The sequence below is a fragment of the Hibiscus syriacus genome, unplaced genomic scaffold, assembly GCF_006381635.1.
Source record: "Hibiscus syriacus cultivar Baekdansim isolate YM2019G1 unplaced genomic scaffold, ASM638163v2 tig00111392_pilon, whole genome shotgun sequence".
Lineage (NCBI taxonomy): Eukaryota > Viridiplantae > Streptophyta > Magnoliopsida > Malvales > Malvaceae > Hibiscus > Hibiscus syriacus.
This window is the reverse complement of record NW_024063078.1, coordinates 1,275,624-1,293,518: the sequence shown is the minus strand read 5'-3', so window position 1 is coordinate 1,293,518 and position 17,895 is coordinate 1,275,624. Positions and strand designations below refer to the sequence as shown.

General features: G+C 30.9%; 1 protein-coding gene and 1 pseudogene across 1 annotated transcript; one reads left to right on the top strand and one right to left on the bottom strand.

Moving 5' to 3' along the window:
* Positions 1 to 1,669: 1,669 nt before the first annotated feature.
* Positions 1,670 to 3,913, bottom strand: LOC120160143 (9-cis-epoxycarotenoid dioxygenase NCED1, chloroplastic-like). Its single transcript, XM_039170579.1, has one exon. It carries the CDS (start codon positions 3,775 to 3,777, stop codon positions 2,005 to 2,007), a length of 1,773 nt encoding a protein of 590 aa, XP_039026510.1. The 5' UTR covers positions 3,778 to 3,913; the 3' UTR covers positions 1,670 to 2,004.
* A 12,455-nt stretch (positions 3,914 to 16,368) lies between these two features.
* LOC120160585 lies at positions 16,369 to 17,895 on the top strand (annotated as a pseudogene).

The window sequence follows — 17,895 nt, the reverse complement described above, 5'->3', positions numbered from 1 at the left end:
GGAAACCATTAGTTAACAAACTGTTAGTACTCCAAAATAGGGGCTTTTTATCCTAAAATGAAATATTCGGGGTCAAATTGCTCCATAATAAAAGAATAAGGATCAAAGTGACTATTTAGTCAAACGTTAGTGGTCTTTTTATCTTAAAATGAGATGTTGGGGTCAAAATATTCCAAAAAAAGAATATGAGTCAAAATAATTATTCTAATAAACATTGGGTTTAATTTTGGAATTATGCATTCATATATGTTTAGTATCCATCGTATTAAAATTAGGGGTAAACTATTCTATTAACACTTGAATTTTAGTTTATATATCAATTTAGTCATTAGATTTTAAAACGTTTCAATTTTAACACTAAACTTTCGACATTAACTTTTTTGTCATTGGGTTGTTAAATCATTGTTGTTTCGAGATGTGTTCGTCTCTTCCTCTTTTTTTGTAAAAAATCATCAACTCTTTTAGTCTTCATTATCGGTTAATCGTCGCTTAACATTGCTCATCATTTATAAAAAGATAGATATCAAAATGTTTATATTTCACTAATTTTTCCTCTCAAATTATTTTTTCACGAAATCAACTAAACGCCGACAAAAACCCATCTTAACGTTTGATGTTTTAAAGCTCCAATCTCCTCTAATGGTCGTTTGATGAGGATAATTTCAAGATATATTATTCGTCTTTTCGAAAGAATCTTCTCATCGTTTGAGTTTTAGAACAAACACCCAAACCTCACAAAATCGAGAAAGTCTTCAAACTCCAAAAATAATAGATATTTGTGTATAATTTTGTGAATTGTAAAATGATTCTGAGGAAATCTAATTCTATGAAATCATAAGAAAATGATGAGATAGTTTAACGATGTATATAGATTAACAGCAAAAAACAATCTGAAAATGCACGACGATAATTATACCACAATAAAAAGATTATGTGTTGTCCCTTGGCAATCAGGCATTGTTAATCAAAGAAATTGACTTCACACCCTTAAGATGTAGGGTACACCATCCCTTTATGTGAAGAATAAACCATGACTCATTGTAATTGGAAATTGCTTTCTGTTTTTTTTTCGCCCCCAAGTAGGGCAGCCTTTGAATTTCCTTTCACCATAATTTAATATATGTAGGGTATGTGTTTCCTTCCTCTCATGCAGCCCCTCATAAAAACATTCAACATGACAAATATAAGTTTTCTTTTCCAAACAAATTTAAGTTTAATTTAGATAATTATTTAATATTTAATGAGTCTGATATTCGAATCTTAATCTAAGAACGAAATCTGGTTCCGGGACATCGCATACGACAGTCCGAGTTTCTTTTCCTTCGAGAATCAACGACACGATTACAAGATATCTATATATATAATACTCTAAACCTTAAACCTTAAACCTTAAATTCAGATTAAAAAATGGGCTATTCAGAAAAATTACATTAAAAAAATGTCCAATCTGTCGTTTTTCCTTGAATGATTTAACATTTAACTCTTTCTCATTTGTTCATTGATTCTAACAAATTCAACTTAATTGTTCTTGTCAAAAATTGACCTAACCATTAGATATGTTGAACAAATGGACCTGTCACGTCGGCTGTCTATGCAAATATAAATACAATCCAGGCACTTTCCTCGTACAGGGTATATATTCAATGGTAATACACAAAGTAAATGTCTTTAAAAAATATATAAATGTACTGTAAATTTCAAGTCTTCACAAGGAAACAGAGAATTACAGAGGAAATACTATTTTTCCTGTAATTTTATGTACTGTTTAATGAACACAAAGTGAAATAATATGCAGAAACCAGCTGAGCTTCGAGTCAAAAGCTACGAGCTGTGTTTCCCTAAATCTTTTTCACTGTAAAATGGTAACAAAAAAAGAGTTATGGAAGTGGAGTAACCCTAAAAACAGGATTTAAAAACAGAGGAAGAGATTCCGGGGACAATCATGTGTAAAGCATCCCTCTGGTAAATCTCTTCTTTTTAATCATCTAAAATGGCTGATGAACTTTAGGCCTGCTTTTCCAAGTCCTTTGAGATTATGAATGTTCCATGAAAACCGTATGGAACTCGAGACGGAAGTTGAACCGTGGCTTCGAGCTTTAAATCCATGGCATTCACGATTTGCAGCTCTGATTTCCATGTCTTCTCATCGTGAACGAAGGCTAGAATATAGCCGTCATCTTCATTCGGAGAATCCGGGTTTCGAGGGAAGAACAAAGGCTCGCCGCCGTATCTTTGATCTCCGTAGATATATTTATGAACTTCTCCGGTGGAGAGGTCGACTTTGGCGAATCCCGACACTTTAGGCCAAGGCTCGGCTAGTGCCAAATATGCGAATTTAGTTTTTCTTCCGAGTAAGTTCTTGTTCACCATCCCTGCTTCCAAATTCACTTGCTCGGATTCTGAAATAATGGCTCGACGAGTCGACTTTCCGGTCTTCAAATTCAATCGAATTTCGGAGAGAACGCTCTTGAGATTCTCTTCGCATTCGTTGAAAATCGAATCCGGTGGCGTCATGCAAGAGCCGATCACGACGACTTCATTGGTCTCCGACTCTTCCCATGCATTCCAAAGATGGAAACAAAAGCAATCAGGTGCCTCAATCCATTTAATCCGGGAAGCATCAATGTCATTCTTGTCTAATACCCCAAACCTTGCCACCTTGTTCTTGTCATACACAACTGGTGAACCACCGTGAATCATTTCACCCAATTTGAAAACTACTTGCTGGTCCGGGATAACCACAAAATTCTCGGTGATTGCAAAATCGTGCATCATTGTCGGACCGTCGACCGGGATTTCGACATCGGGTGATTTCGAACCATTGGGTGCGAATTTAAAGTACTTAAGATATGGTTTTTGGATAACATCATAGCTGAGAGCAAAGAGTTCACCCGTTTGTGGATCAACTTTGGGGTGAGCAATCATTGTAGACTTTAACTGGCTATCAAAATCATATCTGCCAACGGTTTTCAAGTCACCGGACGGTGTGATACGAACATGGTAAGGCAAATCGTCTTCCGACATCGCAAGGAGGTGGCCGTTGAAGTAAACAAGACCGGCGTTGCTAACGCCGGTCCCATGGCTCGGATCGACTAGTCCGAATAAGCCACGAGCGTAGAAAAGTAACAGTCTTGCTATGCCTGAGTGGCCATGGAGTTCACCAATAGCCTTAGGGAAAACTGGACGACCGAAAGATCTTTCTTGAACAAGACGGCTCGTCTCGGTGAACCTACAAGCGTAGCTAGCCGAGCCATTTTTGAACTGAACCGCATGAACCATCCCATCCCCATCGAAGAAATGGTGTCCGGCCACCGGCTCATGAAGCGGGTTAGCTCCGTTTCGAGCGTAGACTCCTTGTATACATTCCGGGATTGTACCGATAACGGGAAGTCTCTGCTTGACTGGCTGCTCAGGAACAGGAGCAAAGTTACCTGCAATTTGAACCCTGGGGTCGGCTGTTTTCGGCAAAGGATGCTGACGCTCGTGAGAGACTAAAGCATTCTCTACTGCATCTAAAGCCATAGCCGCCGCTTTTTGCAAAGAATTCCATTGCCGGGATTGAGCTTTCTCATCATCACAAGAAGTGTGTTTCGTCGGAGGGAAAGCCGGTGATTGTTGCTTAGGCAAATGAAGAATCGAAGGGGTTTGAAGAGAGCACGAAATGTATCTCTTGAACGCTACAGAAGAAGAAGAAGAAGAAGATTTGGAAACAGGAAGTTTAGTATCCTTAAGACAACAGCTCCCACTAGCAACTGATGACGCTGATGAAGAAGCCATAGGGCCAATCACTATTCTTTGCAATGAATGGTGAAACTTGATTGGCTCTTGAAAAGAATAACAAATTTGAAAAATAAGAGATTATGAGAAATGTGTGCTTAGGTGATGTTTGGTTGAAGATAAAATGTTGAGTGGAGTGAGTGATGAGGGAAATCGGGGAGAGAGAAGAAGGTATATATAGAGAAGAAAAGGAGGGAGAGATCCAGTGGAGACATGTAAGAGGAGACCACGTGTTACATTTGAGTTGGGGAGAAGACCAGTGCGGGTTTGCGGGACATATTTGCTTAATCCTTTGACACGATCGCCCACTTTTTCTAATCTATTTTTCTTTATTTTCTATAAACATCCCAAAGTTTTAAAGGGAATGGAATTTAAGTACTCCTCAAATTCTTTTTTTTATTTAATAGTTTCGATATTGACTATAAAATATTATTCTTTCAAAATTTTCTTAGTCTATTCATAACGTATACATCTTCTATAAGCATAATTGTTCGAATATGAATCCTTAAGGGAGAGTGTTTTTATCTTTTATCACTAAAATCACTAAATCAATTTCAAATTCTAATTGGTTGTACATCTCAAATCTAGTTCAAATTTGTTCATATTTATTTTATAACTAATAAATATTAATCTTTTTAATATTTACTATTGTCGTATAATAATATTTAAATAGTATTTGTAACCAACAGAGTTAGTTAAATTGGTAAGCAACTTGATATCGCTTAAGCAGATCTAAGTTTGAGTCCTTATGTATGCAGAAAATCCCTATTAGGAGATTCACTCACCAAAATCAAATGTCTGACTCAGGTCGATTTAGATTAATCAAGACGAAACTTTGAGAACTAAAAAGAAAAAAAATATAATTCATAGAATTAAAATATTTTATTAACTTATCTTTATTCTTATATCCTAAATTCGTTTTATCTTTTTTTTAAAAAAAATAGAAATGGAATATTAGAGAATGGCATTATAGGTAGGGATGGCAGAGCGCGTTTCATCCTCAAACGGGAGTGGTTTAGGGCAACACGTGGCCTTTGCTGCTTTTCAAGTCCCAAATCTAAGTCACATCATTTGTCCCACACGCTTCCCCTCTTCTTCTCCAACAATACCAATTAATTAAATTAATTAAAACAAACACTATTTTTTATTAGTTAATCGAAATGAAATATTAAATCATTTAAAGAATATTAAAAATTTAAGTTCTGATCTTATGAAAAAAAAACTGAATTTAAAGAATTATTTTTATTATAAATTTTTAATTTTTTAATTTAAAAAAAGGATTAATAAATTAAATTCAAATTATTTTTAATCCTATTTATATTATTTGTTAGTGATCGAAAATATCAAAATCCATAAGTATGAAGCAGTGATGACTCAGGTTGAGTTCTTTATAAGGAGAATGACATGTGTTACATCAAATATATAATGCTAATCAATATAATTAATCGTTGCTCTTCAACAATTTAAACATGAAGTCATGAACTCTCTGTCGTGTTGAAATGGTTGTGTATTGTGCTCCATCGACAGATATTTCCAATCGATATTGATTAAAAAATAAAGATATTTTTCATGTAAGTAATCCTATGTTTGTAATTATGAATTTATATTTCAATTTGTCGAATAAATCATGAGAAATGAAGGCATATTTGTTTGTGAAATGGGACAAGTTTAATTAATCATAAAATAATTTTATTTGTAATTATTGTTAATTAAAGATGTTGAGAAGCCCGAAATATTACCCGGTTGTTAAAATAAAAAAGATAAATTATAAATTTCATTATTCATTTTTTATTATAAATTTGTTTTATTTATTAAATTTTAAAAAATAATTTGATTAATGAAGTTTTGAACCGTTCAATTTTTTATTATTTAATAATTAACAGTGTTATGAATTGATATTTGTCTTTTAAAAATATGAAAATACCTCAAAACTTCTTTCGTTTTTTTTGTGTGAAAAAAACTCATAGTTTTAGTTTTTCTTTGATTTCCCAATGATGAAACATCTTCTTCAAAATTCTAACATTGGAAGGGTCGGTAAATTATGAGATGAGCTATATATATCTTGATTTTACATTGATCGAAATGATGAAAATTGTACATCATAGTTGTTTTTTATGTGAATTTAGGGTTGAGATTTTAGAGTTTTAAAGAGATTTTTGAGAAAAAATTAACTGATAGAGTGGTAGGGCACAATGAGACAATTCATTGGTGTCTTATGTGATTGACAAAAATGTTGGAGAATGATGATTTCAATGTGGCGTGACAGAGAAATAGAGTTTTCATCTTTGTGGAGAAAAAAAAAAGAAAGGGGAAAAAAAGAAAAAAAGTGACGTGGTAAATAACCGACTTTTATGTCAATAAAATTTAGTCAATGTCAGCATAAAACTGACTGTGTCACCCTGTTATTTTTTATTTAATGCATGAGTGACAAAAATAAAATAATAAAAAATATAATGATTAAAATGAAGATTTTAAAATTTAATCATCTAAACATGAATATAGTCAAAATTGAGCAATGAATTTACATTTGACCCTATTGAAAATAAAAGTAAATTTACAAAAAAAATATGTATTTTTAACTAAATAAGATAATAGATAATTTTCAATTTGTCTAATTAACAAAACACGCGTGGCAGCAAGGACCATATAAGTGATAGTGGAGAAATACTTGTGTATAAAAAATTAAGTGGAAAAACATAGAATATTAGCCTACGTAAGACAACATAAAGTATTACATTAAGTTGGGTCAATTCATAAAATAGTATAGTAAAAAAACAATTTTACCCAAAAACCCTATAATATTTGCTGTTGTGTATCACTCAGACACTCACTACCTAAGTTATTTAAATTAATCCATTAATCCAAACTGGGGGGACGGCAGACAGGTAATAGTTAGGTATCCTATTTGACGGCACTGTCCTTGTATATACATCTTTTACTTAATTTTAGGGTTGAAACTATTGCTCTTTTAAAAATAAGATTGAAATTTAAATCTTAACAATAATGTTATTAAAATTAGGATTGAGGTTAGGGATGGACGAGGAATTCAGATTCGTCGAGCTTCGATTTAATTAAATTTTATAAGATCAATTATTTTAAAATAAAATTAGGTTCAAGCCGGGTCAAGTTAAATTTTTTTAGGATAAAGTTGAGCTAGGTATGGTTCAAATTTAGGTGAAAAAATCTCATTCTGGCCTGGGATTATAGTGTAATCACCCGTTACATATAAGAAAAATTATAATAATCTCCCTTGTTCTATATTTTTTAACTAGGTCTTTATTTCACCGAATAACATTATATATATATATATATATATATATATATATATGTGTTGGATTGATTGTGAGCGAGTTTTAATCTCAAGAATTAGGTCAAGTTTTGAATCGATTGGAGCCTCTCTAAACTCGAGTCCAGAGGCGGAACTAAGTGGAGACATGTGAGGGCCATGGCCTCCCAAAAAATTTAGAAATTTCAATTTTAGACCCTTAAAATTTTTATAAAAAATTAGCCCTCATAGAATTTTTAGAAATTCATATTAAGCTTTAAATTTTTATTATTCTTAATTAAACCCCTCTCATAATTTTTAAAAATTCTCATTAAGCCTCTCAAAAATTTAAAAAATTTAATTAGACCCCAATCTTTAAAAAAATGGAAACAAAACTCTTTAAATATTTTAATTCAAACCTCTAAATTTTTGTAAAGTTTTAAGTCGACTCTCCTAAACTTTATCACCAAGTTCCGCCACTGTTTGGGTCGGATAATGAATGAAGGATACAATACTCGACTATATTCGGATATGTCGAAAATTTCGCATGACCTTAAGCCAAGCTCATCCCTAATTGAGATATTGAAATATTTGGTGTCTCAAGTCTGAATTCTAATATTAATTAATCAGCATATCTTTTGGAGAAAGATTTTGCTAATAAATAATCTTTTAATTATTGGTTACAAATAAAATATTACCCAATTAATTATTTTTTTTATAATTACAGGTAGGAAAGATTTCTTTCCAATTTATTTTCCACCATTAACAAGAAAGCGGTAAATATTTTTTTAACATAAAACTTCAAATAACAGGCTAACATGTAACAACCACATCTCCATTCATCTTCTTGCAAATTATTTATTTATTTATTTAATGGGAGGTTGTCTCGTAAACCACTTAACAATTTAATAATATATTCTTTCACTTTATGATAATATTATTAAACTTAATTAAAAGCTGACGGTTGGTTAATTTAGAATAAAATACAGCATTCTCAAACACTTTAACGTGTCCATCAATAATTTGGTTAATTAAGTAGAAAGTTAAGGAATTAAATTATGTTAATTACCACCTAAAGCCATGTTATTCAACCCACTATATAAATTATGTAGAGCATATACACGTGCACGTCTTTCATTTTTTGGGTTTATTTGTAAAGCACTCACATGTTATATTTTTGGCAAATAGAAACATTATTGATTGCTTTAGTGTATGAAGTCGTCACGCAAAATCATGTTGGAAAAAATAATGTTGTTTTAAATTAATTATAGATATTAATTTTGTTTATTTAATAATTCCTATTTCAAACGGAATGTTGATTTCTGTTTATTTGATTGTAATTATTTCTATATGAAGACACGATATCTTATCTAAATAAATTATTAAAATTTAGGGTTTTTAAAAAATTATTTATGGTCATAATTTATTTGTTAGTTATATGATTGACGATAGATAACGAGAAAATCGAGATTCTAGTTATCATTGTCGGATGTGGCACGTTGAGTGTATTACTTTTGTTTTTAAAAAATAAGCTTAAGAATTTAAAATTATTTATTATCTAACAAGTTAGGTTAATATATATATATATATATATATATATATATATATATATATTAAAAAATAGATATCGAAATAAGAAAAAAATGGTATAGAATATTATATTTGCTAAAAATGTTATAATGAAAATATTAGAAAGTGTGTTACATGTTTTTAAATTTTATAAAAATATTTTTCTTCATTTTCAACCTTCATTTTTTTAAAATATACGATTATACTTAAAAGGTCTAATGTCTCGTCCCAATAACTAATACTTTTAAAAAATATATGAAAAGTTAAAGGCATAATGTAAAAAAAACCCTAATATTTGACTAAAAAGTTATTTTGGCCTTATTCTTAGAACATTTTAGCCCTCGCTCAATATTTCATTTTAAGATAAAAAGACTCATATGTGGATGGAAACCGTTAATTAACGAAATGTTAATGCCTCAAAATAGGGAGTTTTTTACCCCTAAAATGAAACGTCATGGGCCAAAATGCTATATAAAAAAAGAATAAGTACCAATGTGGCTATTTAATCAAATATTATGGGCATTTTCCCCCTAAAATTAAACGTTGGAAGTCAAAATGTTCCCAAAAAAATAAGGACCAAAATGACTATTTCAATAAACATTGGGGGACTTATTCTAACATTATACCAAAATTAAATTATCTTCTTTAATTTAGAGCAATTTAACTTTCGAGAGATAATTTTTTATATAGGACCAATTTGACAAAAAATAATAAATATTGAGAAATATTTTTTTATTTTAAAAAATATTTAAATATTTTTTAAAACTTTATCAAATAATATTAAAAACAATAAAATAAAGTTGTTTTATTTTTTAAAAAATGTCAAAACATTTAAAACTCAAAATTAATATAAAAAAATTAAAAATTGAATCAAGTTATCATAGAAATTTCAAACCAACAACTAGTTGGTCTAGTGAGATAAGACACTAGATCCCTTAAGCAAGGTTAGAGGTTCGAATTATGACGTTTGTGAATGGAGCAAACTGGATTGAGAGGGTCGTCCTCGCCTCTGCAGTATCCGATCCGAATTAATCGATCAATAGATCGGATACATGTGATTTTAGTTGTCACTATTGAAATTGGAATTAATTAATTTGACATGTTGTGCAACTTGCATTACCAATAGGTAAAAATATCTGAACTTAAAGGGGCTGGTGAATAAACAACATAGTCTTTTAGTGTCTCCAATGGTGATGGAAGAAAATCCTTTCAAAGAATAATTCAATTTAAAAACTATTCGACCAACAGACTTTACCTGAATAAACGGCCAACTGCCAACTATCCCTTCCCTTTTGTGTGTATTATCCTTAATTAATACTATACCAAATAATTATATATTGTTTCTATGTACCCACCAATGCTTAGCCTATAAGCTTGAATAATTACAAAGTGCATGCACTTTAATAAAAAGTTTATGAAACACTAATTATCATTAATCCCATCTTTATTTTTTTAAAACTTGCCCTTAATAAGTGCTATAAGATTAATCTATTATCTTATTATTTAATAATATAAACTTATTAGGCATTTAGTCTAAAAAAATATAGGGACAAAAGTCTAATCTTACTTAAATTTAAACTGATAAGGACTTAAAATACTATTAGATCAAAAAATTTGGAAGGGCCAAGAACCCCTCGACTCTCCATGTACTTTCGTCTCTGTACATACCAACAAATGTTAGATATAATTGTAAGACACATTACACTCTTAAGAAAAGAGTTTAAGTTCAAAATTTAAATATGAACTGTTAAACAAATATAAAATATATTATATATATAAATACATAAGATGCTATATTTTTTAACCTGTTAAACAAAAAATGAACTATTCATAATTTTTTAAATTTATTGATAACGCGCACACAATACAAACACTACATTAATTAAAAAGTAGCATGTGTAGGCCTCAATTATTTGAATCAATATTTATGCGGACCGTTTACGATATATTGTTTAGGTGACCTTAATATACGACGAGATGAACATGAATGATAAGAAAAATTAGTTAAGAGAAGGGAAAGGCAGCTGCATTGATGATTGGTCTTCAATATGGTCCCATATGAAAGGGGTGTGTTGAATTAAGGCACATGGAGGGCACATGGTTTGGTAGCAAAAGGAGAGGTGGGTGGCTACCCAAAACAAAATTGGCGGGCGCTAGTTTGTGCTATGTTGTGTACCATCACGCATTTAATAAGAGACATTTTTAAAAGAAAAAAACATTCATTTTGTTTTTATTGCATACAAGTAATGCATTGAAATTATGTTACAAGATAAATATTAGTGTCGTATAGTGATTTTTTTATCGAGTTATGTTATTGCTAATGATGACCGAAAGTGTTTATTTTTATTCCTATTAATTTATTAATTAACATAATTTCTTTTAATAGTAGAATAGTAAAAGTAAAACAATTTCGTGACGTACTTGAATATCTGAATCCCATTCAACTAATGTGCACATATAATTAGTGTGTGAAACGAAATTAAAAGCAAAAACACTACGATACATATTTACGAAATATACGAGAATATAAGACGGAACATCTAGAATGTACCATATTCACGTGTCAAAAAATGTCGGCCGGCTGACGTGGACGAGGCGATGACTTGGATTGGTTGCATTGAACTTTCCCACCCTTCCCACTTGTAGTAAAATGCGTATCTCAAGTCATAGACGTACCTTCCCTTTGTTTCCCCTGGTGCAAAGTGATGTCCTTCTTGCTTTGCTTCTCATGCTTTTATTTTTGTTCAAAAGATATTAAACGTCTACATTTATTTGATCGTATAACCTTATACATAATATATTAACAACGATGTCAATCTAACTAAATTTAATTGATAATATTTTTAAATGAGGAATTTGTATTTAGAATAGTGACAAAATGGGCTTGGAAAAACAAAAGTGTAGACCCACATTGTTGGATGGGAAGCCGTCCTACCAATGGGCATGGAGACGGCAAAAAGCAGCATAGATTATAAGCGGTTAACTATTTGGGACGTGTTTGGAAGGGTCAAATCAATCCACATTATGTTCAAATCATGCACGCCTGTTTGGATAGAAACCATGGCAGGTTCATTTCACTGGTCCATTTTCTTCCTTGTTTTCTTCTCCAAACAGGCCGTTATTATATTTGTCCCTATATGACTTCTTGGTTGCTGCCCGCAGTCACCAATTCTTTGAGCTTTTACAAATATTTTATATATATAAAAAAACCTCATGCCACGTGTAAAATGTTATATGAGAAACCTTCTATAAGTTGATGCATATATGATTAGGATTAATTTATATTTATGTAAATTTTATTTTATTTTATATATTTTTAAAATACATTGGTTAAATGGAAATAAACAATTAAAATTTATGTCATATATATATAAACAAAGAAAAATTCATTGATACGGCATTTACGTCTTAATTTAATTTACATCCTTGATGTTTTAACATATAAAAACATGAATTTAGGTAAATTTAAAATTATACGAACCAAGCGACTTCAGTAGTTAAGAGATTTGTTGTTATCCCTTGAAGTTCTAGATTTGATCATCGCATATGTCGAGCATTGGCACCAAGTTACGATGAATATAATTTTAATATAAATTTAAAATATTTAAAAATATATAAAATTATTATACTTTTAAAAGAATATTGACACCCTTAAACATAAATTGACACTCATTGTTCATTTTTATCCACTCAAAAATAATTTATTCACACGATTTAAAAAAATTTGACACCCCAAAATAAATTTTCAAGCTCCGCCCTGATGCCAAGGGTATGAGTCTTTATTGTCAAATAGTTGAAAATCTTCAAACATATATTATCTTATATTCACCCCATAATTATAAAAAAATATTTATACTTAAAATTGCAATATCTTCGTGTTTATAAGTGATTAGGGATTGGATAGTTTTGGTATTATAGAATCTTTACCTTTAGACTTGATTAACACATTCTATGTATTAATTAATTATTTTTAGTTTAATTGAATGAGAAGATAAAGATAAGGCTAAAACAAGCCGTTCAAGTTAAGAGCTTCTAAAGTGATCATTCATAGATGATCACTTTTGGTTAATATTTTATTTAATTTGTCAAAACTTTGAGGTCTCTTGTGCAAATGCAATCCTCGTTATCAAAAGTTCTCCATATTCCTATATTTAACTAAACTTAATCTTCTTATTTCTATTTTGGTTACTGAAGTTCAAAAAAAATCAATTTAATCATTCAACCTTCGAATCACCCCTATTTTTAGTCATTCTAGAATGACATAAATTTTTTATTAATAATTTCCTATAACATGATATATTTTATCAATATTTTTGCCATGTAAGGTTTAAAATAAAATTTATGCATTAATCTCAATCCCTAATCTACAAATTCTAATCTTTAATCTGCAAATCTCAAACACTCGTATAGTCATATTCACCCTTGTCGGTCACACCCCAAACCTTAACCTTCACCATTATCGATTGCACCCTCATTGTTCTAACCCTTATCTCATTGCACTGAACATGAGGGTTATAAGTTTGGATGGTTGGAAATGAAAGGGTATCAACTTGGATGCCATATAAATTTTAGGGTTTTGAGATTCTGATTTAGGGTTTAGACTGTTGATTTGCAGTTTAAAGTTTGAAATTTAAGTATTTTAAATTTTTTTATTTTTATTTTAAATCTTACATGACATTAAATATTAATAAGATTATGTTACGTCATATGTAAATATTAATAGAATATGTCATAAAATATTAATAAAATAAAACATATGTCATCCTAAAGTGACTAAATAATAATAATTACAAAATTAAATGTTTAATTGAAAATTTAAAATTGAAGTGATCCAAGTATAAGTGAAAAGATAATTAAATGATGAACTATATAACTTTATCTTTTATTCTTTCAAATCCTCCTAACATGTGTCCAATCAACCACCGTCATTCCTTTACTTCTAGGTTAAGTTCAATAACCAATGATAGCCCATCATTACTCCTTTTAATTGTCACGTTTTGGTCATAAAAAGTAACCCTAACCAGACAAAACCATTTTTACATTTTCCAAAAGACCCTGCCGCCAACGACAGTAATCCGTTCATCTATCGCCATGTAATCCCATGTTGGGATATTCCAACAAATCCATGCATCTTCGGCCACACATGGATGGAAACGTGTCAAAATGCCTCGAGTTTTGACTTGGTAATAAGCGACTCATGCCGAGCCAGTCAACTCAAACACCATCTAAAACTAACCGCACTACGAGTTGGTGCTCTTTCCTTTTGGAAAGCTGCACACGACATTGACTGTGACAGACAGGGAACATGTGTAGCATTGAGATGTAAAGTTAACAGAGATTATTTGTTGAGAATCCTTCATGGCATTGCCTAACTCAAAGACTTGTCAATTTCTCATCATTTTTTCCTCTTGATTTGTTGTTGATAGTCGTTGGACTGAAGCTTATGGAAATTTCTAAGATTCAATATATGGAAAAGAAAAAAAAAGAAACTCAACACGGATTTGTTGTCTTTCCACTTCCCATTTATAATTCTCAAACTCAATACTTTTTGCTTTTGTCCAATCCACACTTTGTTTTTGATTTACACTTTGTCACCAATATCTAATTCTATTTTTATGCAATTAATTCAGGTGGAATACTATATAAAGATAACTCTTTTAATATAATTTGTTTTATTCGTAAACGTCAAGATTTAAACCTCTAATCTTATTTAAAAGATATAGTATCTTGTCTCACAAGATTAACTAGTTATCGCTAATGATTATGTTATTGATATTGATAATCATTGATAAAATTTTAATAGGAAAAGAGGTTACCTCTAAAGGATGGACGTATATGGTACGTTGTAGTGACGCATTAAGTTACGCATCATCATTAAGATGCTATTGGAATACGATTTTTCGTGCCTAAATTTATCACGCAATCTGCGTGTCATAATATATTTTGTGAACCCACATGAACTTTGTTATAGACCCCAATATAAATTTAATATTAAAAAGAATCCCAAAATAAATAGATGAAGTCTATAAAGACGTACGAACCAAACGATCTTGGTGGTAAAAGAATTATTATTATTCTTTGAGGTTCCAGGTTCAAGCATCATAAATGCTAAGGGTATGAGCGTTCAATGTCAAATGATTGACCTTTGAACATATATTACCTTATATTTACCTCAGATTAATTTAAAAAAAAAACTATAAAGTCTCAAAATCAATGCAGTTGGGTTCCGGCACAGCTGAGATACCAAGTCCATAAAGGCTCTAAAAAGGGTTATTTTAGAGCTTGCTGGGCTTGTGTGGTTGAATAATAGTTTTATGAGTTTGATTTGTTGGGTCAATGGGCCTATCGTCTCCCATTTTTTTCAAATATTTTGTTTTCAGTATAAAAAAACCCAATTTATTTTTAGCTAATTTGGTATGTCATATATATATATATATATATATATATTTAATATTGTGTGTATTATTTAAAGTTTATAATTTTAAGTATTTTATTGTTTTAGGTTTTAGAAGTAGAATAGATAAGTTATGTAAAAGAAATTTAATGCAATCTGTATATCAATATATATATATATATATATATATATATATATATATATATATATTCTAATATCTAAATTTGATTTTAAGATTTTTTTATCAAATTAAATATTCAAATTTAGTTTTTATTTATTTATTTTAAGAACTTGATTTATTGGTTCAAATCAATATCTGAATTTGATTTTTTTAGTTCAATTTGATACTTATGATTTTTTGTCTAATTAATTATTATATTTGAAATAAAAATATAATTTTTTATAAATATTTAAAACTATTGAAATTTTTAGTGTTCATGAACTTAAATAAATTTAAATTTAAAATAATCTAATTTAAAACAATAAATCAAGTTTAAGTATATGATTAAACAAAAAAAATTATAAATACATACATCACAACATCACTTCCTTCTATATTTGGTTATCTTCACAAAGAAGAAAAGAAATACTCCAAGGTGTTCTATAACAAATATACAATAGAAATTCAACTTATATTAAATAAGTAATGCAAAGATAATAAATAATCTAAATGAAATTAAAAAATAAAGTTGTCATCCAATCCATTTCGTTTTAGGGAGATTAAAATAATCTAAAATTACTCAACTGTCAAGGTCAAACGTAATCGCCACCATTCATCATGACCTCGTTGATGAGTGTCAATTACCAAACCAAAACTCGCGAGTAAGTGATAAGGGAATGTATGAGGAACGACGGTTTAATTAAAGCTAAAGAAAAATATAATTAAAAATATTATAAAAAAGTTTAATATTTTTTTGTTGAGCACGACTTAAGATGTTATTTGTGCAACCTAAAACGTAAATTTTTAATATTTTTTATTGGTACCAGAAATGTTATATTTTTTTTTGGTAACATTTTCGGTTTTAACAGAAAATATTAAAAAAAAAAAAAGGGACAAATCATTACGCCGCATACTTCTTTCTGGTGTGTCTGCATTCGAGTTTCTGCTCCTTGTCTACAAAGACAAGTTCCCGTATATATATAGCTTGTCAAAGGTTGTCTTAATGGGGGAAAAGTTGCAATAAAGCTGCTAAAAAGACATAATTCAACAAGGTAATTTTGCTATTTGGATATAGTTTTTTCAATTTTGACATCCATTTTCTTTGTGGGACAGCTTGTTGGTAAAATTTGATTTGACGCTTCAACTTGAGTTTTTTACTTGGTTGATTATTTTTTTTGGGTAAGTTTTAGTTTTTGGAATTATTTTTGAAAAATAAGGCCGCGTAGCTTGATAGAGAAATGGGTCAGATTCGTACACAAGAGGAAACAGGTCGACATGTCAGGATGTTCACTCATGAGATCAGGAGCACTTTGGATAGACATACAATACTGAAAACCGCTCTAGTTGAATTGGGTCGAACTTTGGCACTAGAAGAATGTGCCCTGTGGATGCCGACACGTACTGGGCTCGAGCTCCAACTTTCTTACACTCTCCGTCAACAGAATCCGGTTGGATATAGAGTGCCAATCCATCACCCTATGATCAATAAAGTATTTAGTAGCAGTCATGCGGTAAAAATATCCCCGAACTGTCCGGTGGCAAGAATACGCCCTGCAGGGAAGTACATGCCTGGGGAGGTGGTTGCTGTTCGTGTCCCGCTCCTGCATCTCTCTAACTTCCAAATTAATGATTGGCCAGAACTTTTTACAAAACGATATGCTTTGGTGGTTTTGATGCTTCCTTCAGATAGCTCCAGGCAATGTCATATCCACGAGCTGGAACTTGTTGAAGTAGTTTCTGACCAGGTATAGTTGTCCTGTTTTGCTTCTAAACTATATATTTTCTACAACCCCTTCTCATTTTTGACACTGTTATTACACTAAATCATTTATGGAATTGTATGCCGCTCTTCGATTGCTGCTTATGTTCTGGATATTAGTGTTTCTAAAAGCACATAATTTGTATAATGATCTCAGGTGGCAGTTGCTCTTTCGCATGCTGCAATTTTAGAAGAGTCGATGAGGGCTAGGGATCTTCTTATGGAGCAGAATGTTGCTCTTGATTTGGCCAGAAGAGAAGCAGATACGGCAATCCGTGCTCGAAACTATTTCTTGGCTGTTATGAATCATTAGATGAGAACCCCAATGCATGCTATTATTGCTCTATCTTCTTTGTTGCAAGAAACTGAGTTAACACCCGAACAACGTCTGATGGTTGAAACAATTCTCAAGAGTAGTAAACTTCTTTCTACCCTAATAAATGATGTATTGGATCTTTCAAGGCTGGAAGATGGCAGCCTTCAACTAGACCTTGGAACTTTTAACCTTTGTGCTGTATTTAGAGAGGTAGATTTTCATTTTCATTTTCGGATTTTGAATTTTGAATTTTTTTATAGGTTTTGCTCGGTGATTTTCATTCTAGTAAGATGCATTTATTGTGTTGTTAGGTTCTTAACTTGATCAAACCCATTGCGTCTGTTAAAAAGCTTCATGTTTCATTAAATCTGGCTTCTGACTTGCCTGAATACGCCGTTGGTGACTAAAAGCGCTGATGCGAATGATTTTAAATGTTGTTGGTAATGCTGTGAAGTTTTCAAATGACGGTAGCATTTAGATCACAGCTTTTGTTGCAAAAGCAGAGTTACTAAGAGATTCTCGAACCACTGAATTTCCCCCCATGCCTAGCGATAATCACTTTTATTTGCGCCAACAGGTTAGTTTCGTTGGTACCTGTTGTAATTGTTTTATCTTATAGGTCGATGATGTTTATGCTTCTTTGCTTCTGGTGTAG